Raw genomic sequence first — 27,636 nt, forward strand, 5'->3', positions numbered from 1 at the left:
TTATACTAATAGAAAATTTATTTATTTATTTATTTCAAAGCATTAACAAAAAAGAAGCAAAAATGTCAGGGTAAGAATATTTTAATTCATGTAAAGGAACATAATACAGCTAAAAATCACATCATTTAATTGAAAATGATTACAACTTATACCTGGTCCTAATATCCTTTGCTGACATAACTGTGTTTTCCATAGCAGAAAATGAACATGACAAGGTTTTCTATCCCAAAGTTTTCTGAGAAATGAATGTGAGGCAATTTTATAAGTGTAATAGCATTTAGCCATAAAGAACAGTAAAAGTACTGGTCTGACACAGTGAAGTTTGTGGAGTTAAATGTGTTCAGGTTTGCAAAAGAGTTAGACAGGTTCTAATTTTTGAGATTTTTTAGTGTCCACAATGTCACAGCAAGGCAGTTCTAAATGGCATTCACACTTTATTGGGCATTCATTCTTACTAGTTGACTTTCATAGTCCTTTTTCAGTACATGTAATTATTTTTGACAAGTTTTTTTGCACGACCATCCTTGCTAAGGCACTTGAGGACATCTTGACCATTACAAAATTGTAACACCAAACTCTAATTCTGACCTTGTAAAATATGCATGATGAAAAAAAAAAACAGCTAATGCTAAAAGAGGAAAGTGTTTTAATTTGTGTAATGTTTAATGTGAGGTTACACTAGATCTCACTTAAGATCTCATTACAGACTTTTAACAGATACATCCTTTAATTTCAGCGAATAACTTGCTGCTCCAAGTAACATGCCACAGGACCATTCTCACCAATTCTTCTGTCACCAAGGCATCATCTTAATAATGTTTCATTGCCAGAATCTGTTGAGAGCTGGTTTTGTCTCTTTCTTTTGTAGAAATAGGCTGCCATGCCAGCTCCAAAAACAGTTAAAACAGCCAAGAAAATGAGTGGCCAAACAGAGACATGAACAGGTGGGCGAGTCTCTTCATTCTTTTCCTTGCCTGAAATGAATCCATATAACTGTGAGAAACCATACTAGTTTTATATCCACATACAACAAGAAAAGCATGAAGGAGATGCCCTCTCCTGCCTGAACTTGAAGGCTGTAAATCTGAGCCCTGAATTGCTGCTGATCAGTAGTCAGGTCTCTGTTCCTAAAGCTAATGTGGTGTTAGTGGATCTAGGGTACAGTGATGTACAATGCATGCAATAGATGCTCGTAAGAATGTAATGAAAATGTATGCCTTAGATGGGTATGGGATGCTAATTATTGGAAATTAGTTTTACAATATTTTTGTTACATGATTTACAATAATATCTTTGTAAGAATCTTTCATATACATCTACATACTTGCTAACAGCCTGTTAAAGCGCTCTGTAGCTGTTCTCAAACTTCTTCTCAAGTGTGGTCACTACTGAACTTGCCAGTTCCCACTGGCCAAGAGCAGGTGAGTGCTCCTGTGCATCTGAAAGGCACCGTGGGATCACCCTGAGTGACTGATAACTGTGCAACCCTCAGTAGAGCTTGTTCTCTAAAAGACAGCGGTTTCAGAAAACTCGTTTTAAGTTCTTCCTGTAGATTTTTCTTAGTTTTCTTATAAAAGCTCTTACCTTTTTGCTTTCTAGGACTCCCATTCGGCTCAGCTTCAATGAATTTCAGAGAGAAATCACATGACACTTTATTAGAATCTGTATGTTTGACTGTTTGCAAAAATAGTACAGGAACAAAACCCCCTGAAGTTCTACCACTGCATTAGTAACATATAAGTCTGCTATAAAAGGCAAAAAATTGAGGCGAAAAATACATTGCTAAGCTTTCACCTTCCTACTTAACATTACTTTATCCACTTTTGAAACTTTATATTGTTTTTATATTACCAGCTTTAAAATATTGATTTTTTTCTATGTTCATTCAAAACATCTTTTCACATTTTTCCTGAAATATTAATTTTAATGTACTAAAAACATAATATATCACTCTGGACAATAGTTTTACATGGCATAATTTGGGAAGATCTGCATGTCTAGCTGCTACAAAATTTTTGATTTCAAAATGTCTTCCCAAGACAACACCTACTGAATCACATGAGTAATCTTCCTATTCAACTCTGTAAGACAGAGAAAAATGAAAGACCTTTATATAGCATTGTGTTGTTGCTGTTGAAGAACTGCAAAAAAAACCCCAGTTTGGCACTCAGAAATGAAGAATTATAAACATAGAATTAAAGAGTTCTAAATTATCATGAAAATATTTCTCCTCTTGGCTCTTCTACATTAGTTTGCAAACACCCTTGATACCCAGAGGAGAATTTATAAAGGCAAAATGTAAAGTGAAAGTAAAGTAGAATGCAAAATGAATAGATACAAAACAACAGTAATCCCTACTAAGGCAGGAAATAGTACATATGGGAGCTCTGTATGATTCAATGGATGAACTTTAGAGATTCCTTATTATTTTAGTACTATGTAGGATGGGATGTAATTTGGATGTTTTCAGTAAGTCTTTAATAAGGATTAATTGATTTACTGCCATGGGCATGTGCTGATTTAAGCACAGAAATTAACAGTGCATGGGAGATGACTATTTCTTGGTTACAGTTCAGCATCTTTTTCTAATTAAAGACTACTTGGAAAATGAGTAAATGCTAACCCCAAATTTTCAGTTATTTTTTCACCACCTACCATGTCTTGAGATGTCTTTAGCATTGAAATAATTTTTTTTCAACTTTTCATCTGAAAAATAAAATCTTAAAACTGGCTTTATCACTAAGGGCTGACACACTGAGGACTTACCTTTGGGTTTTTTGCAGATAAATCCTTTTTCAGCAGAGCAATCACTTTTGTCCCAATAGCCAGATGGTGCAGTTATTTCCACACACTGATGCTCCACATCGAACTCTTTCTCCTCCCAGTTAACAAAGTCCAGGACAGCATTATCTAGCCACAACCACTGGCCTAGAGAGCAACTCGCAGAGTAAAAAAAATTAAGTCTTATCTATTTCATTAATATTTTAACTCCTTAGCTCTGCAATTTACTTTCCATAACTATAGCAAAGCCACTCTTCAGCAGAAACCCATGTTGTTGGGGTTTTTTTGTAAAATTTTTTTGTAAAATTTTCTTGTATTAGCAATGCACTTTTCCATTAAAAATTGAAATTTAGACATACCTTCCACATTCTGGTAAAGTCCTATCCAAAAGCCTCCTACTTTATTTCCAAGTGGTTGAATTCTATGAGTCAGAAAGTGAGATTCATCCATGTTTTCTACTGAAACCAAGGTAGCTCCTAAAAGACATTAATAAGCAAATAACCATAACCTACATGAGTAAGCACTGTAATGACCTCCTCTTTTTAGTCTGTACAAACAGATCCTGTATTAATGCTGCTCTGTTGGTGTCTCCACTGCTTCTTGCAGAAGACAGTGACCTGGAGGTAGTTGGAGGCTGTGGCCCCCACTGCTGCCCCCAGGATGGTATCCCACAAGCCAGGACATAACGGGGAACTCATACACTGGGAAGCTGTAGACCTGAGAGGACAGAAGGCTGCACAAAGTGACTCATGTCAGCTTATTTTCATTGTGCCAGACTTAGAATAGCTTAGTAGGTGAAAAAAAAAAAAAATCTTTCTTTTTTTTTTAAATCAATATCTTTACATTTTTATGATAGTTTTGCATAAACATTGGTATAAATCTTTCTAGTTGATAATGAAGGCTCTCACCTAAGTGAGCACACTCAAGGGAGGCCAGCCCCCAAGTTCTCCCAGCTGATGCTTCAAGGTAGTAGCAGTGATCATGGTAAGGGATCCACGCTTGGAGTTCATCTCCTTCAGGACATTCTCCAGGCAGCTCAGCAGGGTCAGTAGGAGCTATCTCTAAAGATGCCATATGGGATGAAATTGGTATTGCATTGTGAGTCATCTCTGATTCTATGACATGGGTGTAAATAGTGTAGGATTTCTTTCACCCCGCTTTATTTGTCTTGACATCTACTCATGACTATTCCCACATTCCCTCAACCCAGACAATAGGGAGAGCCAACCAGTCAAAAGTGTTAAACATCTTATTTCTCAAATCACATTTCTCAGGACAAGGAATCAAATTGCATTCTGCAACATCTAACTAACTGCCTTGGCAGTGCTGTGAGGAAAGCAAACCCTGAGGGATGATACATATCTCAAATTTGCATTTTCACAACACAGAAGCTGTTGTAGGCTAATGAATCATTAATGCCATAGTCCCATGTTGTCTGGCTGCTTGGTCTCTTAATGTTGTCACTTTATAGATTAAAAAAAGCCATCAGTGGAGCATGCCTCTGCCAAACCAGACTCTGTTTCTGATCATTGGTGCAACTCCAATTCACTTTGATGGATCCTGCACTGCATAAGCAGACCAAATATATGCAGCCTTAAAACATAAAGGAGGGGAAAAAGCACAATTATACAAAATCTAGATGCAAACGTGCCTCTGCACATATCTGCAAAGAGTTAAAGTAGCATTCACATTGCCAAGGCTCTTACAGTTTTAGCTCTAGCAATAGTGAATGGAAGTGAAACTCTTGGCTGTGTTTTGACTGAGTGACACTTGGTGTGTGACCTTCCCCAGCTGAAGTTTATACAGTCAGTGCACAAACCCAGCACATGCTTACATTACACAGACTCGTGTGATTTATGGTCATATCTTGTAAAGAGCAAGCTATACCTTGAAGATAGAGTTTCATCTCATGAAAACAGTTTTACCATGATAACAGTGCAGCCATATGGATTTGTACAAGAGCCTTTCCTGTGCCTAAATTCAGTCATCATCCAATAGCAAATGTCCACATTCTGCTGGGAGGTAGGTGCTACCCTGAAGCATAGTCCTCTGCAGGGGTAGCCCAAACCAGAGCAAAGTCTCAAGGATTAGGCAGGCTTGCAGAATTAGGAATATGTCTTTGAAATTGTTACATGCCTTTGCTTACCATCTGATATCGTGCAAACTGAAAAGTAGCTTTCATTGCAAGATGCTGTTTTCCAAGTACCATCAAGATCAAGGTAAACACAAGCATTGTTTTCCTTTGGTTCCCCAGCTGCCCATTTTGTGTACCTGGTTTTCCAGTTATTGGTCCATTTGTAATAGCCACCAGTCTGAAAACAAAGGAATTCTGGTAATAGTTGTTGTTGTTTTTTTTTTTACATAAAAAGTTCTGCCACATAAATATAATGTAAATATAATCATATGTCTATTTGATTTTTTTTGAAAAAAAGGGCCATTTTTTAAAACCCTGTTCTAAGCAATGTCCCCGGGCAATTTGAGTTACACAAGAACTACATATGAACAGTGTTCAACACTGCATTGCTTTTGGGAGGGTTTTTCTGAAGTAATAAACTTCTACAATAGGGTAAGAAAGTCAGATGAGGCCATCTTAGGTCATTTAGTAAATCCTACATCAAGAGAAGCAATTACAGAGAATTTGTCCTCTCTGCTCTGCTTTATTTAAATTAAAATTCGGAGCTATTTATGCAAAAAGATTACTTGACATTAAACACTAAACATCAGCTTAAATCTTAAAATATCTCCCTAATACTCACAGTAACTTCTATTAATATATTAATAGCTCTAAGTATCCTCCTGTATAGCAGGGCGTTTGACTTTCAGGGTGGCCAACAGTCACTTCATGACAGCTGCGCTTTCTGACTCTCAGTCTGCAGCTTGACTTCTGTTACTGTTTCTAGAACTTTCTACCTTCATCTTTTGCTTCTTGCTAACATTTTTTGTGATTTTTCACTCTGTTTGGTGATGAAAATCCTTGACTTATTCTAACAGTACCCCTATATTTCTGTGCATTTACACAGTGAAGCCATTTGGAATACAATTGCTCCACTGTTCAAAACTGGCTGTCCAGAAGACTATTAGAGCAGGAAAATTCCCTGAGCACCTGCGCCTCCCATCTATCCAGCACTTACCATATTGCTGTTAAGACCAATCCATACAGGTTTTCCATATTTCAGCATCTGGATCCACAAGAATGAGTGGATGTAGGCATCTGAAATGCTGGCAAGTTCTGCAGATTTGTCTTGGCAATTTCTTCTGGCCTCTTCCCATTGCATTTCAGATGAAATGATTGAATAGCTACTGTCACCATAACGAGTAAAGCCAGAGGCTGGATTTGTTGTTGGTAATTCAGGCTGTGAGGGAACTATGGAGGAAAAACTGAATGGATAAATTTGCAACATATTGCTCTTCTGCAGCATGCAAGCTATAAAAAATTGGTCAAAAGGTCCTAGTCAATAAGTCAAAATCTTTTTTAAGCTCATGAACAAAACAACAACAAAAAACAAAATAAAAACAAACAAACCAAATACCCCCCCCCCAACCCCCCCCCCCCCCCCAAAGTGAAGCAAAACATAATTTCAAGACATGGAGCACATTTGTTAATGTAATAAGATGAATGAAATCCTGGATGCCCTGAAGTAGAGTATACTTGCTACAGACTTGACTGGTCCAGTTTAAGACTCCTAGATTGCATATTTCAGATTTTGTTCTTTAAGTTATTTGACTAAATCTGAATATCTGAGTATACATTTATTTCTGATTGCTGGTGGATAGAACTTAAGACAAGGCATTTAAGGCATGAACTGTTGTAATCTCTAGACTCAGCCTAAGACTTTGAGACCTGTTGTTAATTGATCACCACTCACTGTTCACTCCAACTTCTTGGCCTGTCTGTAAGGGTTGCCAGAATGCTGCCTGCATGTTTGAGTCAGGCAGTGTACATTTCCACACTTGTGATTATAAATGTATTCAGAAGAGCTGGAACTGGGATCAAGAAAATTAAAAATGCCTCCATAAAACTATATCTTTCTGTGCAGGGAGAGGGTCTTCTTGCAAGCATGTTAGCTGTGCTGAGAATGAACAGACTGAAGTGAGGGATCAGGGAATAATTTTTACCTTAATAAAATTATGAGGCAAAATATTTTTGTTATCAATGCTTTGTCTTCTCTACTCTCATTATATGCTTGGACAGGTGTGATTTGTATAATTAAAATTCTACAGGAGTAGAGTCAACATTCATTATTCATTTTGGTGTAAAAAACATAACAATATTCTTCTACAATAAAGCCACATCCAAGAAGCTGTACATTTTGATTGACATCACATGGCATTCAGTAGAAATTGTGAGAGAGGATTAAATGCTCTGCTCAGATTCATCCAAGAGAATGGGAAGATCACAGCAAGAACATGATTTATACTGCACTTAGGATGCCTAAATATCTTATATTTCACTGAGAAAAAAAAAGTCATTTTCATTTATTATTCTCTAGTATTACTCATGATTAGGTACAAAACCCCTGATTAAGATAGTGGTTCCTCTCCAGCAATTTCTGTGAAACAATTAGTACTTTAAACATAGCACTGCCTTAACACTGATGGAGGTCTGAAAGCCTGAGATTCAGAAGGAGACTCAAAGCTGGAAGGAATCACATCAGGTTATATACTCATCTTATCTAACCAAGGTATTCCTCCTCTTTAGGAGACTGGGTCGAACAGAACTCACATGAATTCATCTGGCACACGTAGCCTCTTTCGTTGTCACAGCTATCATCTCTCCACCTCCCATCTGACTTCATGATGAAGACACAATCTGTCTGCAGGGGAGGGGAAGAGGCACAGCCATTACAAGAGGCAGTGGGGAGGGGGTGAGCTGAAGCTCCTGTACTGCTAGTGCAGCCCTGATGGCAGAGAGGAGAGGAGCCCACTGGACACCTGTGAAATTAGTTCAAATTTCCTAGGTTTCTGCCAAGCAGCTTGACCTGGTATTTAGTAGTGACCCCTTAAATTTGAACCAGGCTTCCACTGGTGCCAGTTAAGGTCTGAAAGAACTCAATTAAAACCCATTGTACCAGTTTTATTAAGAACCCCATAATGACTGTATAAGTAAGTAAGGTACCTATAATAAATCTTCTCTGTTCTGATTTAGAGTTATGTAGATCTCTTTCAAAACATTTTTATCAATGAGAAAAACAATATAAGGACTACTGTTAAAAGCTCTAGTCTACACTAGTCTAATTGAAGCAGACTCTCTTGCAGAAAGCAGATGCTCTTTACTGGTTGTTTATAGTCATTATCAAGTCACCATTATCAGATGCAACAAAATATTTTCTATTTACTTCCTAATGTTTTCTTGCTCCAGTATTTCCTTCATGACTCCCCTGATTTCAAGATTGGCCATGGCAGTCTTTTGGCATGTCATCCAAGTTTTTTCTTTATGCTGATTTAAATAAGTTTTAGTCATCAGCTAAAGTTGACTGATGGCAAATGTTAAAAATCTTGGGTGAATAACTGCCAATCATTTCCTCAGAAATTACCACCTTTGGAAAAGAGCCTGAGTTTATGCGGAGAAGGAGTAATTTCACTGAAGATATCAATTTGTACCATCAGAAATGAGTAAAGCAGTGTGGGAGAACATTAGTCAGAAGTGGGACATACACACAGCCAAATTATTGTAGCATCAAAAATCTTAATTTTGGTTTATCATGCCTTGTCTTTGTTTGGCGTTGCAGCTTTAGTGTTTGCATTAATGCAGTTTGGGGAGGAATGGTATAAGTTTCTCCAAGCTTCTTTTACAGAGCTGTTTTTTTGCAATAGTTCGAATGGAAGGCTTAAAATCCCTCTTCTACAGAACCTTTGCCAAACATTTGAGTGTATTTGGAATCATTATCAGATGATTTACTAAACCCCATTGCGCTTACAAAAGGACTTGTTTCAGCATCCTATTATTGCTGCTGTAAATTTTCTCTTAGGAAAAGGTATAGAAGTTCCTTAAATTTCCTTTACCTCCAGAGCATCATCTGTCAAACTTTCAAACTCAAAATAGTCAAAGTAGCTTTGCTGCTTTTCTGGTGCACCATTAAACCAGTTGGTGTAGGAAACAGTGCTTCCATCTGCCCAAAGAAATGTAGACTCTCTGTTGATATCATTCATCCCAATCCAAACATTAGTTGTGGCGTGCTTCAAATGATAGAAAAGGAAAGCTGGAGAGAAGCAAAGATTTCTCATTAAGGAAAACTCATTGTGACTTGCCCAAAAGAGTGAAAATATGCAAATGCCCAAAGTAGGGGATGTAATGAAAGGATAACATTTTCCCCTACACAGCCCATCTGCCATTAATTAAATGTTTAGATAAGCATCCCTTCCCCACTGTGTATGCACACATAGAGTTTCAAAAAGTCCTGTTGCCAGTGAGAGAAACAGGCAAGACAGATTTCTGTCAGTATGAGAGATCTGTGGAACCACCCTCAGAACACACTGGAAGTTTCATGAAAGCAAAGCAGCTGAAAGAACTAGAAAACAAACTTTATTTCTTAAATGTAATAATTTTAGTTATTGCCTTGGAGTTTGAAGCTAAAATAAACCATGGAGTGACCTGGCTAATTAGCAATTTTCATCAGGTAATCCCATATTTCATACTGGAGAGTGTAGCAGTTTCTTTAGTGAGAGATTGAGGGTTTTTTCCTTTCAATAGAGCCCATATACATACCTTGTACTTGTTCATTTGGTATAGTAGCCAGGTTTCCTCCCAAATTGAAGCAAATATCTTGTGCAGCATGCCATGTGAGATTTCTTGTTAAATTGGAAGCAAATACTTTGAAACACTGGAAACAAATCAAGCACTTTTTTCAAACTAGCAAAGACTGGAACTATTATATGTGAATGTTATCAATTAGCTCTAGGATGCACTTTTCTGCAGAAAAAGAAATCAGGGCTAGAATGAGTGACAGAGCTCAAGAGTAGAAAGTCTGGATAGGCAGACCCAGGCATACACTTATCCCTCCTCATTGTACAAGGTGTAATCTGGGAGTCTGGAATCAAATGAACTGATTGTAACGAGGTCAAGTACATAATCACTTTTCACATTTTCATCTGCCTTCTTCCTGCAGTAATAGAGGCATCATTTGAAACCAAGAAAATGTGGCTTTGGGTGACACAGCTGCAGGGAATTATCTCTACTGTTCTTTGTCCTCCTTCTGATGACTCTGGTTACAACTGCTCATCCTGCCAAAAGGTGTGAAATATCCTTTGGCACGTTGACTTAGCACTCTGAGGATGCAATAACAGCACAGTGTACATAAAGTAGACAAAATAGCCTTTGGTAGATGGAGCTTCAACTCAGATTGGTACAAAGCTTGTCTTACAGCGATGAGTACTTCCAGACTGTGTCTGAGAGCAAAGCTGTCCTCAAAACAATTGTAATAGGCATCATCTTCCTGAATTCAAAGCTTTGTGAACCCCTACAGGCAGAAGGGATTTCAAATACAGTCTTTCTAAACCTTTCCACCTTTTTTACAAGATTGACCATTACAAACTTGCATTTCTAAACAAATTAAGGTACATGAAGAGAGGAGAGGTTTTCTTAACCAGTAACAGTGTATTTTAAGCCTGCACAAACTATGCTCTCTGAAATGTACTCAGCATACATCTACTTTTACTCTCTGCAAAGTTAGATGTCTAAGTCACCTCAAAAAAAGCCCAGCCATCCAGTCTACACATTTTGACTAAGTAATTACTTTCCAGATTTATTTTATATTCATTAAAAAAATGTGAGGTTTTCAGTATTTTCTCTTTAGTTCTACTGCTTTACACAATTTACTGAAGATGTTTGTTGACATACCTTGTTGTTAAAAAAAATCCAACTTTCTGGACATCCTCCGGGAGGCAATGGAGTAGGTAATGTTGAATTAATAGAACTGTTATGTTTTTCACATACAAATTTATTGGCAGAACCACAGTTAATGTCATTCCACAAGCCTGGAAAAAAAAAAAGAAAAAAATTCAACACGTTACAGTATATAATATTTAGTAATAATAATTTATCACTTTTTTTAAAAATAAACACAATTTTCTCTATTTTGTATTTCAGGCTACAGCTTGAGCTGAAGGCAAAGTAACATGGTACCTTCAAGTATGCTCTAATAGTAACAGTACTGTAGCCCCTTGTAGTTAATTTGAGCTCCCTGACCCATCTGCTCCTTGTTCAGAGCTCTCTCCACAGTGTCTATACCTGTTCATGGGGGTTTTTGTGAGCTTTGGCATCATCACATTGCAGGCAACAGGGGAAATATGCCAGTAAGCAAATGTGAAAAAAAAAAAAAGGTTCAGAAATTGATGAGAGGAGAAATACCAGATCAATCTAATGGCACAATAGATGTTCAAACATACCTCATGGATTATTTGTAAAACATAAGAGACTTACACTAAATACTACATATATACTAAATTCCCACTAGCCTCATTAAAGTTACAGAAATAGACCCAAGAGGAAGTAGAGCTCTAGGATATGCAAGAAATTTCCATTCTGGTGTACTTGTAAACATATCTTAGGACATTAAACGTATTTGTTTGTTTCCTCATTGACTTGTACCTTCAACTCCCATTTCCTGTAGCTGCTATAAATACTTTCTTAAGTTCATAGTAGAGAAGACAGACTATTCAAATTTTTACTGAAAGAAGTAGTGAAAAGCCCTTTAAAAAGGAAAAAAAATCAGAAGGAAACCTCTGCTTTAAATTACTCATGGTACTGAAATCTCCCCATTCTAAGGGCATAGACTCTTCCATGGCTGGTGGTCTCATGACTGGGAAGAGTTACTGCATTGTCTTGGCTTATCACTGGAAAGAAATTGCAGAAAACAGCTGCCAAAGTTTGTGTGACAGCAGATGTTTGACAGCACTAGTTATAATCCCAGCAGAGACAAATAAAATCTAATAGTTTTGTATTGTCACTTACCATGCTCTGACAGCATAACCACACAATTTTCCTCATTATTTGCAAAGTTAGGTTCATTAGGAGCCCAGGCCACATAGGTTACTGGAGTTCCATCCACCCAGCTTAAAGAAAAGATATACAAGTAGTTATTAATTAATATCTTCATTTGTGACATGGTAGTCTTAATGAACACCTCATGAGTAAGAATGTCTATGAGGATTTATGGAAACTGACTACAATGGGAGGGGCTATTAGAGATTGCCCTTTCTTTACTTGATTATTCTAATTTGAAGACATTTCTGTAAAATATTTCTGGTTGCAAATTAGAAAAAGAATACACCAAGCATATTTTCTGTTAATGGCCACAATTGTTTTGACAACATTTAATCAGAGTAATCAAAATCAGTTATTCATAACACATACTAAAGAGAAGGATATTAAAATTTTAAATTAATAGCTATTACAATAACTATTTTATTCCTAGGTAATATTATGCTTCTCAGTCTGAGCATTTGTGGTGTTTTCGTAGGTGAAAACAAGAATGAAAATACTTTTCTCTGGATTTACTCTGCTCTATGGGGCGGGTAGGGGGGAGTGTTCTATTTTTCTGTAAACTAAAGGACATTTTGTCAACTTTAAAACTGTCCTTTCTAAAGTACCAAAGTTGCAACTTTTTTCCTCAATGTTTACCTGCTTTTTACTTTAATATATTGCTATTGGAGGAAGAGGAGGTTTTTACCACGTTTTAATCAGTATTTGAGAATTTAGATCAATAAGCCTGAAGTGGGAAAAATTTCAGCTGTATCATCTATGTCTTGCTGCTGCTGCTACAATTGTTCTAAATAAAGGAGATTCTCAGTGGACCCATGGAATGCTCTACATCCCTAGTTTGACTCCTAAATCAGGAGGTTAAAGTCATTTACCAACTCAGTCACTGTCAACTTCTCTCCCCACTCCTCTTCTGCCTTTCTCAAGGTAAGTGACTTGCATACATTTAACAGTGGCATTAAAATAGAAAGGTTAAAGTCAAATCTCCTCTAACCTTTTCCAGATCAACCTCAGAAGGACTTTTTTTCACCTCCCAGGCACATCCTAACTAGCAGGTCGGAAGGTAAGCAGTGTATCATGCTCTTTGGTATCTCTTAGCTTAGTTTTGAGTTGATTTGTGTGTTGGTCTTTTCAGAATACTTGTTATTGTTTCTGTACTGTAAATTTCTGCTAACTTTTCTCTTGGAATAGCAGTTTGCAGAGACTGCCTCATGGTCTGTGTCTTCCTAAGTCTGGAGAACCCCTCTGATATATAGATAAAAAGAATAAGAAAGCCAAACCCTATGATATAGGGCATGTTTTAAGTGTATGTGTGCATGTTCATAGGTATAAAATTCAGTATAGCAAAGTATCACTCCAATTTATGGGACAAATCTCTAAAAGAAACTTGAGACAGTGTATATGGAGAATGGAGCTGCCAAGATTTTCTTTGGCTAAGTGCTTACTCAAGGGGAAAAAAGGTTCATTTACTATTTCCTTTTGGGGAAACTACTGCACTTTAGAATATTCTAGGACTATTCCATTTTGCTTTGTACATGGTATGTGGAACAGCCTTCAGACCTTCAAGAGAATATTGATTCCCTCCAGCTTCATAAATATTCAATTTGTTTCTACATGTTAGAAGCTGCACCAGTCATCTTAACTTACCTGAACTTTTTATCAAGGCTCACTCTTAAACCAATGAAGTATCCTGTTGGCTCTGTCCTATAGCTCTCCTAAATCATAAAGACACAACTTCAATTAAAAAAAGAAATCTTTGAAGCAAAACAAGCAGAAATTGATTCACCATTGATTAGGTGCACAGAGCAGCCACTGAAGTCCACAGCAGTAAAGCACCTGCTTGCAGTTAACCATTGTAACGTGTTTATATGCTCAGGCACAGAAGTCAGGTTTTCATCTGGGATAGCCGAGCCAAGACCTGCAGCTCTGAAGGCCCTTAGGATGGAGTAGAAAAGAAGTAGATTTTGAGTCAGAAAGTGGTACTCCTTTTTTATTTTCCCTCGAAGGCCAGCTGCTTTCCAAGACAGTTGGTACCTTCCCACATCACTCTTCCTGTCAACTGCATCAGTTCAGCTGGCGTGGAGCAGGGGAGGCCTAATCCCACAGGATCAAAGGGTGTTTTTGGGAATATTTCATTAACAAAAATGCTGATGCCTCTGCTTCTGAGACAACTCAAGTTTTATAAGCAGTTTGTCAAAAGCGTTTCTGCTTTAGGCAGTCTGTTTATAATGATTCTTACATTTTCTTTTACTGCTCTCTTCAGGAACCTTCTCTCACTGTTACTATTAACAACAGCAAGGTCTGCAGAATTCTTCCTGCAAAACTCTTGGGCTCTTTCCATGGAGACCTGTTCTTTGCTGATATAGTAGAGCTTATCTTCATATATGACCCATCCATCTGCAGTGGTTTTATATTCTGGAAGATAAATAAGGTACCCTTAAATTTTATATGTGTTGAACACAAAGGCTTTTTCTAGAATAACAATTTTAGGAAAAAAAATATTAATAATAAAAAAAATTAGACACAAAGACCTACCATATGTGTCAATTGGTTCAGGTTTTAATAACACTCCTGCAAAAGAAGAAAATAGAAGGCATGATACATCTCTTTAGAGTGTTATGATGTAGCTTATGACTGACTGCAAGAAGAAATAGGAATAGAGCAGGATTCTTCACCCCATTGCCATTGACTAGTAAGCAGGTTTAGCCACACAGTTCAACTTCACATTGCTCAATATGCAAGGTCATCTACTTTACCTTTGTATCATAAGCGGTGCTTCACTTCAGCAAAGCCATAGCTTTGGCTGAATCACATTCCTGCACAAAGCAAGGCAAGGGAAAATTGCTCTTCCAAGCCTGTAAGTCACAGCAGACTTATCTGAAACACTTTAAACTGTGGCATACAGCTCCTTTACTGATCCATAAGTAGATATTCCGTAATTCACCTGGGGGTATTTTCATCAGGAGGGAGAAAATTTCCACTAAATTTATTTTAGCTCTACCAAAAAAAAGTGTCTGAGTAATATTCATAAACAAAAGGAAATATGACTTTATGTATGTGTGTGTATATATATATATCTAGGTATAGATATATGTATAGATGATATAAAAATATAAAATAACTGTGAATTATTTCTGGTTGGGATAGAAAAAGAAATAGCATTGCTATGAAGCATTGCTTTTCCAAAACCAGTTGAATCCTGAATAATTCTACAGGAGAACCTGAAGTACCAAGAAATCTGACAAAGTATGATACTTGATTTTTAGCTTCACCTGTATTAATGTAAAAACTAGTATTGTAAGGAATACAATGCTCGCCCTTACAACTCCTTAACTCCAACATTATAAAAATAAAAGCAAAAGATACTTATTATTAAAAAAAATTGTAATCTTGCAAATATGTGGATTATTTATACACCCCATTTTATGTAAAAAAATCAATTCATTCTTATCATTCATAATTGAAAAATCTCAGCCCATAATATTTTACTTTATGCTCTTGACCTCCATTTGGAAAAAGTAGTTCTTCAAAATTTTGCCTCTTTCTCCAGTAACTTAACTTAGAAAGAAACTAATAATTAAAGTTTTTTAATCTTCTTGCCAAAAAAGAAGAAATCTACCTTGTTTTATTTGGCAAACCCAGTTATGCTGCACTTGACAGACCGAAAGAGACCATGGTTCAGAATATCCCCCACGATGAAGTGAGCCACAAAACTGGAGTCGTCCTGAGTTCCTTGGACTGCCATCCCAGTTTGTGTACCTAACCTATAGAAGAAATCAACTTTGTTACTCTTTCCATCTCTTTTGGTAGCTGTACTTTCCCCTGGAAAATGGAAACTAATTGCTTTTGTCTCAAAGATTCTGGTTTTAGCTAAAAAGAGCTGGAAACACAGGGAAAGCTATAAGGATAAGGATTTTACAGTGGGCCAATGATGTCAGTGTTCAGACATGGCTGTCTTGCCATGGAGGGCTTTTTTGTTTGTGCACTGAGCCATACACAGAAGAGAAAGAGGCAGAGGAGCTGTTTCTAATGAACTTTGCCTATCTGTGAACTTTACCCACACATCACTCATGCTAATTATGTGCAGACAGGGTACTTTTCATTCCACACCTGACCTGGTTCAAAATTACATTGTCCAGCATCTCTCTGGTGGCAGTGACCATGTCATGCATCGATTCAGCATTACTTTTTCCCTTCCCTGTAGATAATGAGGATGGGATTGTGACTTTAGGGAGGGAAGTCATGTCCTACAAATCTAGAGGATGTACCTCTGAAGAGACTGACATCCAAGTGGTAAGGGAGACACATGTGATACAACCTACCTATTATTGCCAAGAATTCTTGATAACATCCCTTTCTTAAACTTTTGTGGAAAGTAATGTGAACAGGATAAGATAAAAGATCCTTGCTTGTGTTAAAAAACCCCAAAGAATAGGGAGTAGTAGTAAATGGAGGGTAATAAAGAGTAGACTCCTAAGGAATGTTCTTCACAGCTGTTGATACTTGCATGGGCTCAAGAGGTGACTGGATAAATTCCCATAAATAAATAAATTAAAATTACAGATATGAGCTCCAGTTTTAAAAGACCCTGAGCCGTCACTTACTGGGGGATTCAGGAGTACACTGGGAAACATGCTCACTGTTTCATTAACTTTTTAGACATTTATGTTTTTATGTTTTGACCTGAGATGTAAATATTATCTTCTTGGAAGAGAAAATAAATTGGAGCATTACACAGAAAACCTACAGAATCTGATGAGATGCAGATAATTTCCATGTATTCAAATGTTTAGCTGTGATATTAGTCATGACATTACAGATTAGCAGCTACATGAATGTTTGTAAGATTGGTGGTTTCTTAAATGAGGATAACAGCAAAAAGCCAAAAAGTACATATACAAATCCCAAAGTATCTTAAGCAAACAAATATGATGAAAAATTAAGATACTCACTGGAGAGCCATCACTCCAGGCAAATCCTTCATCTGGATTCAAGGAAAATATACCAAGCCAAACTGTTTCAAACATACAGTCACTGGCTCTAAAAGAAAGTACAGAACAGAGCAGTGAGTAAACATCCAGAAATACATAGTTGACCTTCCTAGAGCACATTGTAAAAGCAGTGAAGTTGCAAATTTCCCTATAATCTTTGGTGAAGTGCATACACGTTTTCTTCATAGAAATGTGTAATATTTCTCTGGTTCAGTGTCAATAGCTTAGTGATCATACTTATTGATAGCATTGATCATGTATTGCCCTAATGTACTATTCAGGCAGGGAAAACCTTCACAGATTCAAAAAGTGGTTTCAGCACTGACCACTGAAAAGTTGATACATGCCTACTTCAAGTAGATACATTGATCATATTTTCTACCATTGTAGAAATACCACTAATTTCATGTTTCTAAACTAAATCTAGTAATCCTGATACTGGTGGAGATTTTTTAAAATTTTTCTTGACACAAATCACTCTTTTTTCCATGAAAAGGTTAAAATAGTACTGAATAGATAAATTTCAAAGTATCACAGGTCTTTTGGCTTGTGAGGAATCCATACATTTTAGAAGTCATCTAGGATCATTCATAATAGTTCATATGAAAAGTTTTTGAATCTGGTAAGATAAACACATGTCAAATACCAACCCCATTGCTTCGATTAGTAATGGCATTTCCTCCTTAGTGTTAATGGTGACCAGATCCCCTCCTATTTGTCTGCAAAAATCTCGAGCTTCAAACCATGATTTCTTTCTAATAGTTGATCTGCAAAAACACTATAGGGAAATTAATTTAAAACATATTATATACATGTTACAATAATTAAATAATTATAGTCTTGCTTAAACATAAATGAGGTTTCATATGAGCTGAGTAAAAGTTCCTAAGAGAAATAACATTTCCCACTGGTTTCTAGAATTTTTACACTACAGCTGCCTACCTACTTAGCATAGTGGTAAGAAAAAAGGAATTGCTAGAGGAGAAAAGGAAATACTGCTCCCCAACTCTCTTTAATTTGTTTTAACTGAAGAAGAACCCAAGCCAGATTCCATATGAAGGGAAAGAAGAGTAGCTGTGTTTGAGAGGCAAAGTGGTTTGGGAGGAGTCTGAAGATTCAAGCAAAAGAATGACCTCATGGTTATTTACAACTCCCACTTTACATTTGCAGTATGATGTCTAACTGATTTAAGAGACAATAAGAACAGATTTTGACCAAAGTTAAAATTATGATTTGGGGATAAAGGAGCTCAAATAAATATCATTCCAGATGAATTTGAAAGAAATTATAAAAAAAAAGGAGAAGGACTCATTAATTCAATAAAGTGATAAAAATATTAACACCTTACACTTAGCACATTTCAACTTTGCACGATCCCAAATCACTGTTTGCACATTACACTCATTTCTTGTTCAAACTCCTTTTTTATACCTGCTCAAATACAGCTGACTGTACTTCAAACACAAATTTTCTGTAGCTTTGCATGAGAATCTCTCTAGTAAATGTCCTTCATAAACACTGGTTTAATTAACCTTTCACATGACTTTTTATCCTTTTTTTTTGTGAGGTAATGTGCTGATTTTAGCAAGCTCCAGCCTTAGGCATTGTGCTGCTGGATGCTACACTTCACTGTTTCTCTGTTTGTTCCCTGAACTGGCCCATGTCTCAGGCAAACACACCTTTGCACAACAGGCATAAAGAGCAGCACCAACAAACCAGATTTTCTGCCTCTGCTGTTTCATACAGAATTTTGACATTTTTCTTTTAATAATTTAATATGGAGTTGTTTCCTGTTTTTTCTTTTTCTTTTTTTTTTTGTTTCTTTTTCTCTTTCTGGGGCCTTGATATTTTTGTTCCTCTTCTTCCATTTCCTGCTCCAGTTCCTTCAACCCCTGAAGCACAAACTTCCTCATTTTCTTTCCTGTGCCCTTCTCCCCCTCCCTTCAACCTTATCTTTCTTCCTTAGTTTCTCCCCCCTCATGGATATTTTCCTTAGAAGAATTTTGGGGGTTTTGTTTTTTACTCTATTCCAATCTCAGATATTTCAAAATGAAGATGTCAGTTCTTTTTTTTTCTTTTTTATTTTTTCCCCACCCAAGCTTCTTCTTTTAACTATTTAGGCACTTACTTTAAAACAGGAACGTCTATGGTTGTTTGATACCCAACCTTCAGGGCATGTGGGGACCAGAGCAGTAGTTGGAGCAGGTGGAACTGTTGCACCCTTTGCCCACTGCTTGCAAATATATTTTTGCTTTGTCTCGCAGTCAAGAACATCCCATAATCCAGCTGCAGTCCCTGTTTTCATGGCTACACATCCTGGATTATTTCCTTTAAGGGAAAAAAAAGACCACAAAAAAAAAACCAAAAACAAACATGCTGGATATTTTCTAAAGTGTGAATTATTTAATTCTGTCAAGATCTTTGAGCAGCAGCCATTCACTTTTTGCCATGCAATAACATTTGAAAAGAAAATTTGTATTTTAGGTGGTTTTCATACGGGCAGAGTAGCATTTTCTGTTTGAGGAGGTCATGATCAATATAGAATTCTACTTTTCTTTTTTTTTAATTTTAAATATCCTTCATAATGAATTCTTTGGATAGAAAGTAGAGTGAGATTTTTTACAGTGAAATCTTGTGTTTTCAAGTGAGAATCTCATTTCTATTTATGTTAAGCATGTTTTACATGAGATAACATTACCTTGGTCACAAGTGGTTTTCACATAGATGGCAGCAGCCCCACTGGTGCATATAGAGGGCAGGGATGCAAACCTAGACAGCTTCAGGGTGAAATTTGTCCCATGATGTTTGCTGTAATTTTAGATTGTTCTCTCAGAGGGAGACAGAGCTGCCTGCATCACACAAGATGCAGTCAAATGCACAAAATGGGCTTATTCAATGGCATATTTGTGCTCTTTCTTAATTTCCTAAGTATTTTTAGCATTTTATTTGGGGATTTTTGTTTTTTTTTTTTAATTTCTGTTGGGCACAGACCTGATGTCTTAATGGACCTGTTTACTGTGGTGCCATGAGCTGAAATGAAATTCAGCTATAGATCCATCATTTTATGGCAATTTAATATGTGTGTTTGTTCCTGAGGGCATCCTTTGCCTGCATCAAAATTCACCTACTGTTTTACTGATCATGCTCAGTCACTTATTCTTCTGATACCGTCCTGAGTTTTCTCACAGGCACATCTTTGCTATCAGAAATAATTTACTCTCATCAGCAAATCTTGCCACTTCACGATTGCACGTTTTCCACATGGTCTGCAAATATATTGAACAGCATGGGCTTTGGCACAGGTCATTATGGGGTTCTGTTGGTGAACACACTTCCTCAGTTAAAAAATAGACCCCATTAAAAATATCCACCTTCCAGTCAGTCCCTTTTTATCAATATTTTTATTCATGTAAGACTTTTCTGTGTTATATTAGATTAGCTGAAAGGCTTTTGGTAATTGAGATAGACCACACTAACTAGATTTCCCTCATTCATATGCTTTCACATACTGTGTGGAGCTCTGAGAGATCTATAACGATGACCTCCCTTTCCAGAAGTGATTTTATGTATCTTTCCCACTATTTATTCTTTATTTCAGATTCAGTTAATTTACTAATGACTTATTCATCTGTATTTCCCCATATCTCTATCATACAGATATGTATTTCCCCATATCTGTAACCATTTTAAATGTTGGCACCAAATTTGTCATCTAGCAAAGCTTAGATGTCAAGGCAGCTTTAGCAGGAAAGCCAAAGCTAAAGCTCTCTTTACACATTAAAGAGAAGGGTTAATTTCATGTAATCTTAACAGTTCCTGGATACTTCTGCAGCCATGCTTAGTCCTGACTTCATGCCATCAATTTCCTCCAAAATCTATTTTCTTGATATTTCAGCTTGAAATAGACTCTTCAAAGATACCCTCACAAAGAAACTTTCCAGCACAGAAAGTCCATTTTCTTCTCAGTGAACACAGATGCAAGGAAACAGATTTTTCTTTACTATACCAACCTGATTGTTGAGGAATTAATTTGCTGTGGGTAGTTTGGTTTGCAAGCTGCAGTGCCAACTCAAGATTGAGCTCTGGCTGGTGGGACCCAAGGCAAAGGGCTGTGAACAGGTGCTGACCCTTTGCATAGCAAAAGGCACAGGCACCAGTGGTCCAGAAGATGACTGGACACCCAAAGGCTCAGCAGGGGCCAAGGACCCCAGACATTGCTGCATTTAGACTGTAAAACAGCCCAGGGTTTCCTGTGTTCACTGACCTTCCGTGGAAGCACTCAGCTCAAGCTGTTATTTTATTATTGCACCATGTTTGAATTATTTTAGTGACCAAAAAATCTGAGGAAACCTGGGTTGAAGCTGTTGAGGAAACCTTGTCTGACTGTGTGGTGGGGGTGTAGCTGGGGAGCACCTTGGTCCCAGCTCAGGTGGTGTGAGTGTGACTCCAGAGTGGCACTTGGATGGTCAGAGAGGGAAGATTCCTTAACATGACCTCTGTGTGCTCTCCTCATGCTCTGATCATCTTCTGACAGCAGAGACTCCTTGGCAAGATTTTTTCTTATGGTATTTGCTAAGGTTTTGTTAGTCTTTGTCTTTCATGTTTTTTATTGTTTTTATTTTATATTTTATAGGTTTTCAAGAAAGACTTCAGACACAATCACTGAGAGGAACGTAGTATATCCCACAAAAAGATTTCCTCATGGCATAATGAAATCTTGTTTTCTGTGTTTCTGCACAGTATGAACCCATTAATGCAGTTTTCTTAGTATCACACATAAAAATAATGGCACAGTGATTTTTGATACTTTGAGTTTGTAATTCTAACTTTAAATCCATATTCCAGTTGTTCTGTTTCAATCTCTTCTCCCAGGCTAACTTTTTCACTAGAGGGACAAGTGTGGAATAGTCTTAGGACCCATTTGTAACTCCTTTTATCTCCCTGTGAAGACAGGCCAAAACTTAATCTTATGGGTAAATATATCGGATGTTCTAATATAAAAGTGCAGTTTAAAATTTTCCCTTTGAAATTAGAATATGGGATATGAAAAACTGCAAGTACTTATAAAATATACCAAAAGTCTAAGACATAAAATTCAGAGGACTATATACCAACCTAAATAGGGACCACCTGGTCAGAGAGCACCCACCATCCCTCACCACAGCACCTACCAGGCATTCCTGCATCCCAGTGTGTGAAGGAGACAGCTTCACCATTGGCCCAGCTGAAAGTGCCCTGATCCTGCACATCAGAGAGGCCAAGCCAGAAATACTTCTCAGGCCTCAGCCCAACAAGGCTGGTCAGATAGGCTTGTTCATATCTGTAAAAAACATCATCAAGATGCAAGTGAAAACAAAGGCGTTTACCCAAATCCTGTCAGTCTAATGTGATGATGAATTTTTTCTCTTAATCCTTGCCTCAGGCTGGGGGAGAAGACCCCACATAGGATTCAGATTCCATATGAACAACATAAAAAAGCAAGACTTTTTTGTTATTCAACTAGAGACCTCATCTGTTACTCAACCATTTTGCTGCTTGGTGTTGTGTTAGCTTTTCTAGGAATATTTAATAAGATATAATCTTTAGATATTTAAAAGCAAAGAAAAAAGTCATTATCATACCTACTTTCAACTGTGGCTAAGTAACCTTCTTCTCCTTCACAAGTGGTGTTTGCTTCTGAAAATGTTGCTGGAACATGTCCAATAAAATAACAGTAGGTCCCATATCTTCTCCAGCCCTGTAACATGATTTTGGGATTTTCGTACAAATTCTAAGTAATTGGGGTATCATGTATTAAGTGAAATATGACATTTAAAAATTAATGAAGCACAATGATCATGAGTTTTATGAATGAGAAACCTTTTGCAGTGAAATTACAGATTCCTCCTAAGTGGTTTCTGTAAATAGTTTTTTAAAATTTAGAGTAACAGAGAGAGGGAGAAATTTAATAATAAATAAAACAAAAAACCCTTCCATGTAAATAATACAAATAATTCAAATAATTCTAATGGATTCTCAATGTACCTATTTCATCTGAGAAACTGATGTTCCATTCTCCCACACTTACTTTTTTGCAACCTGCAAGGCTACTTTCTTGTTCCCCAGCTGTTTGTGACGTAGCTTTCCTTTTACAAATGTAGCCAGCCTTCTTCTCACAGACATGGTCTGCCCAATAGCCATTCTGTGCCAGGGAAAAGTTTGAAATAAAAAGAAGATAAAGATGAATAATCTAAAGGAGATAAATAATGTCTTTCTTTATAATGAAAATTTGTTGTCTTTCTCCTTTATTTTTAAATTGATTATTTTTCCTTATCTAATTTTCCTATATGATATCAAAACCAAATCTGCTCACATTCTGTGAAAGAGTAGACTGGGATATAGCAGTATAGCCTCAGCTGGCAGGGATAAGAGGGGAGAAGGGTTCATGGAGCTGCTCCCTGACCTGTTGTGCTGAGTCTTGCACAGGCAGTTGTGCTATGGGATGGCAAAGAAGCAGGCAAAGAGAAGCCAACAAGAATCAGAGATCCCCATATACCATCATTACCACCAGAGGAAAAGGAGATCATGTTCTCAAAATACCTTCAGAGACCTGGTTTGTAGCCCTAATAATTTCATTTGTGACTTTCAGATGTACTTAAAGAGAAAATTTCACCAGTGATGCAGTAATGCTTTTGTTTTTTTTTAAAGGTCACATTCAATCTCATTCTCAATCTCATTCAATTCAATCCCTACATCTCTTTCTTCCGGCTTTAGCCATTTGCTGAAATAACGGAGCATGTTATTCTTTTATTAAGTAGTTATTTTCAGTTTGGAAGTACAATATGTATTGAGCAATGTCACCTGGCCCTTGATCAGGACACAATCTTCTGGCCTGTTGTTTGTAGTGGATGGCTCTCCCAGGTGCCATTTTGTGTAGGTCACTGGGCTACCATCACTCCACTCAAAATACATTTGAACCTTACGGTCATTCAGCCCAATCCACAGCTTGTCTGTTGGCTCTGAAGATGGAAACAGAGATAAGATCTCTTTTGGCACTCCACCCTTTGCACAGCACCAACCATTAGGCTTTGGACATACAATTCTTTTCACAAATTTATGCAGCATGTTCTATGATAATTTTATAAAATAATACAAGACTGTATGCTTTGGAAAATTAGGCTGTAAGGAAATTCTTGCACTGGGTGAAAAACGTTGTTCTTCCTCCTCATAACAGTGGGTGTGAATTACCAGCCTAATGCTGATACACCACGATGGTAGGATAAAAGTCTGAATAGTTACTTTTCAGTTCCATTGCACTGGTCAAATTTTAGAATACTGCTTTTATGTAACTTGGAGTGTGAATGTTTTAAGCTTCTTTCAACAAAATGAAAAAAACATTGAAAGCCCCTAAGCGCAGCCCCCCGGACCTAGATCAATTATTCTGGCAATAAATAAAATCAGAGTTTTGACAACATGCAGAATTCATCAGGAACTATCAATGTCTTGTTTCCCATACAGGCAAAGGCAAGAGACCCCCTGGAAATACTCACTGTACCCAAGCTGAGACACCATAAAGCTGTGTTCCTCAAGGCTTTGGATGCTGGCCAAGTTACTCCCTTCCTTCTGACAAAAGGTCAAAGCTCCTTCCCATCCTTTGCTGTCCCTGAAGATCTTGTAGCAGTGATCCACATAGGACACCCATCCAGCTGGGCAGGTAACAGGCCCAGGGTCACCTAGAAACACATCCCAAGGCTTTACAGCTCCAAATGCTGTGCAAGGGACATGACACAGAAAATATTTCCACCTCATATGTGCAAAAGTTCTAAACTAAGAATTTTCTTTTGAAATTCTCATAATTAGGAAATGATGAACAAAGAACACAAAATGCAGTAGACATAAATGTGATTCTCTAAACCAGGCAATTTTTACAATTTTTAGCTTGGAGAAGGAAAGCTTTTTAATACAAGTAATATCTAATACAAATTATAAGTTTAGTCAAATATTTGCAACAAATATATTAATTTTGTAATGTATTAATCAAATGTATTATTTTTGTAATTCATTAATTTTATTAGCTTCTGTATCACCGAGTACTTATTTGTCAGATAGGAGAAATCAGACATTATTTGCAGCTAACATAGAAGTTTAATGAATTTTCAAAGGATTAAGTATATTGATAGAGTAAAAGCCATCAAGACAAATTTATAGCTAAACGAATATATGGTGTCACATCATATATTCATACACTTAAAATATCTTTTCTCACTTCAATGTGTTGATCTTTCACTGTCTTGATCTTCCATCACTTCTGCAGTGAACTCTGAACTTTCTTGTCTGGATGCTGGTTGACCACAAGTCATGGAGAATGACTTAGAACTACACTAAGTTAGGCATCTTTCTTTCTTGGGCTTATATTTACTAAGGTCCCGCTTCTGAAAAATAATTTTTGGATTGTTCTCCCTTTTGACAGTCAGAAGTCTGTGGACATTAAGGGGAGACCTGGCCCCTGAGACACAGACAGGAGTGACTAGTTGGAAATTCTTTGCTTTTCTCTGTTTCAGTCTTTGTGTTGTGGAATTGGAGATCAGACTAGAAAGGTTGCAATCGTTGCAAAAAGGAAACTAGAGAAACAAGAAATAGTTCTATTTCTAATAAAATTCTTCTGTTCATCTTCATCAATATGTTTAGTGATTCAGATAACAGCTTCTACTTTAATTATCAATACATATCAACATACCTGAAGGAACAAAAGTAAAGTTCCTTTTCTTACAAATATAGCCAAGTTTCTGATCACATTCCCAATTTTGCCATTTAGCTTTTGTTTCAGGATTCAAAACCACACAGAGCTTTCCAGATTCTGGAGATGGACTTCCTTTGGGAAAAGTACAGAGAAAAAAATGAACTTTTCTGAATGAAAAACAGAGCTCTAAGGTCTAAAATACACATGAGAGACCACTCCTGGATGAAGTGATGGAGGTCATGTCTTTCTCAGGTTTGGTTAGAGCTAAGGTATGTTTCCAGTAGTGGAAATGTCTGTATGAAATGTAGTATGCAAGTTAGGTAAGAGGATACAAACCTGTAAGCTCATACTTTAGCTGCTAGTCAAGAAATGGAAGACTGAATATTTTTGGGACAGGCAGTGTTGCTTTCACAGCTAAAATATTTTTGCAATACGTTGAAGGTTTCTGTCTTTTATTGCTATAGAAAAAGAGATTTTTCTAAAGCTAAAGCAATAAAAGCTAAAATACTTATCTCATGGCTTAACTGCCTGATAGTAAAGATTACAGCAGTATTTGAGTTATGTATCTTTTCTCTCTGGAAATACTAAATCAAAGTCACATCTACCTGGAGCCCAGTTTAAGTACTGGAAAGGGCTGCCTCCAATCCACTCCCATCCACTACTCAAGTCCAGTCTGTTGAGTCCAATCCACAGTGCAGAATCTGTATCTTCTGTTAATTCTAAGTTACAAAAATAAGAGGAATTATTTTATAAATCTCTTTTGTATTAACAATGGTCACTAACAATGTCTCTAGGAAGACTTGTATTCCTAAATAGCAAATTGTAAATATCTGTACATACTATGGAACCTAATACATTGAAATATGCCAAAGTTTGAATACTGTAAGAAAGCAAACAAATAGAAACTCCCTGTTTTATTCTGTCAACTAATGCAAAATGAACACAGATTATAGCCACAGAGTATATCCAAAACAAAATTGTTTCTGCAGAACAGGCTAAATTCTGTACATAGAAGTAGAATTATTGGTAGAGTATAAATATAAACAATAATAAAAATTTGTTAGAAGTTAAATTAATCCTTAAAACCAACAATAAATATTTCTTCCATATAATTTCTTGATCTATATGTGGATACATAAGGCTGCAATTTGATATCTGTAAATAACTGATATTTTTCAGTTTGCCAAGAGAATGAAAAAAGCAGCTGTCAAAACAGCATTTGAAACAAAGCAAGTCCTTATTTTGGTATAAAGATTAATCTTTTTTTCTTTTATTTTTTTTAAGTTTCCTTTTGATCAAAAGTAAGTCTTTAATTTGTTTTTCAGGATTTTTTCCTCCATTAAAAAAATATATATATAATAAGATTTGTAATATTTGTAAATATGAAGTCAAACTGTTACACTTATGTCAGTATAGGACACGAAAGAACACAAGCTCACCACCGTTCTCAAGGTGAAGAAAAAAGGGAAGTTTATTTTCTGACTCCAACATTTATAGTTTTCTAAAAGTGACTGCGGATTGGAGGGTGACAGTGCCACCTCTCCAATGACACTGGACAAACCAACAGTCTATCAACTCTCTCTTCCTCCATAAAGTAATGCAAAACAATGAGTTATTTACAGAAAGTGTGTGAGAGTTCACTACAAGAACGTCAACATCAGAAGGCTTAGAAACTCTTAAAAAACCAGAGTAACACACTTGCAGGATGCTGGAATACTTTGAATTCTCTGTAAATTTTGCAGCAATTTTGATATAAACTTGCAAATTCTAAAATATTTTGTTTTCTTGCCCACACATATTTAGGTCCAAAGGCAATGGCCAAAATCATGCTAAATAATCCTTAGCTATTATGATGGCCTGAACAGATCCTGAATGTAACCCAGGGTTTGCTCTACTGCCTTACCTTTAAGGTATGTTTGTTCATGAATGTCTGTGATACTCAGTAATTCTGCATTTTGCTGCTGACAGCTCTTCCTGGCTTGGTGCCATGTGAGAGCTGAGTCAAAATTTATTTGGTAGTGAATATTTGTTGATAGTTCTGTAGTCCATGTGCTGTCTTGATCTGTAGAAAGAATAATAACAGCAGAGGTCATAGTAACTTGCCAACAGAAAACTGAGCTGCAGGTTCTTGTTCTGTGTAGCAGGTTTTCATTTGTCTCCTTAAATTT

General features: G+C 36.8%; 1 protein-coding gene across 1 annotated transcript in view; it reads right to left on the reverse strand.

Annotated features, from left to right (window-relative positions):
• LOC118701841 (macrophage mannose receptor 1-like) overlaps window positions 1–27,636 on the reverse strand; it is a 32,672-nt gene continuing 5,036 nt past the window's right edge. Inside the window, exons 4-30 of the mRNA XM_036406771.1 lie at window positions 27,372–27,530; window positions 26,074–26,187; window positions 25,466–25,600; window positions 24,279–24,461; window positions 23,590–23,747; window positions 22,817–22,930; window positions 22,371–22,486; window positions 21,921–22,069; window positions 18,878–19,077; window positions 17,400–17,527; window positions 16,711–16,798; window positions 15,378–15,522; window positions 14,294–14,329; window positions 13,998–14,173; window positions 13,406–13,473; window positions 11,732–11,832; window positions 10,619–10,755; window positions 9,488–9,602; window positions 8,785–8,981; window positions 7,505–7,595; window positions 5,913–6,145; window positions 4,928–5,093; window positions 3,690–3,842; window positions 3,141–3,257; window positions 2,767–2,928; window positions 1,585–1,617; window positions 1–974 (exon numbers count right to left, since the gene is read on the reverse strand). Coding sequence (XP_036262664.1) covers window positions 805–974; window positions 1,585–1,617; window positions 2,767–2,928; window positions 3,141–3,257; window positions 3,690–3,842; window positions 4,928–5,093; window positions 5,913–6,145; window positions 7,505–7,595; window positions 8,785–8,981; window positions 9,488–9,602; window positions 10,619–10,755; window positions 11,732–11,832; window positions 13,406–13,473; window positions 13,998–14,173; window positions 14,294–14,329; window positions 15,378–15,522; window positions 16,711–16,798; window positions 17,400–17,527; window positions 18,878–19,077; window positions 21,921–22,069; window positions 22,371–22,486; window positions 22,817–22,930; window positions 23,590–23,747; window positions 24,279–24,461; window positions 25,466–25,600; window positions 26,074–26,187; window positions 27,372–27,530 — 3,644 coding nt within the window. The 3' untranslated portion in view covers window positions 1–804. The remainder of the gene's footprint in view (window positions 975–1,584; window positions 1,618–2,766; window positions 2,929–3,140; window positions 3,258–3,689; window positions 3,843–4,927; window positions 5,094–5,912; window positions 6,146–7,504; window positions 7,596–8,784; window positions 8,982–9,487; window positions 9,603–10,618; window positions 10,756–11,731; window positions 11,833–13,405; window positions 13,474–13,997; window positions 14,174–14,293; window positions 14,330–15,377; window positions 15,523–16,710; window positions 16,799–17,399; window positions 17,528–18,877; window positions 19,078–21,920; window positions 22,070–22,370; window positions 22,487–22,816; window positions 22,931–23,589; window positions 23,748–24,278; window positions 24,462–25,465; window positions 25,601–26,073; window positions 26,188–27,371; window positions 27,531–27,636) is intronic.

Source organism: Molothrus ater, chromosome 1 (assembly GCF_012460135.2).
Source record: "Molothrus ater isolate BHLD 08-10-18 breed brown headed cowbird chromosome 1, BPBGC_Mater_1.1, whole genome shotgun sequence".
Taxonomy (NCBI): domain Eukaryota; kingdom Metazoa; phylum Chordata; class Aves; order Passeriformes; family Icteridae; genus Molothrus; species Molothrus ater.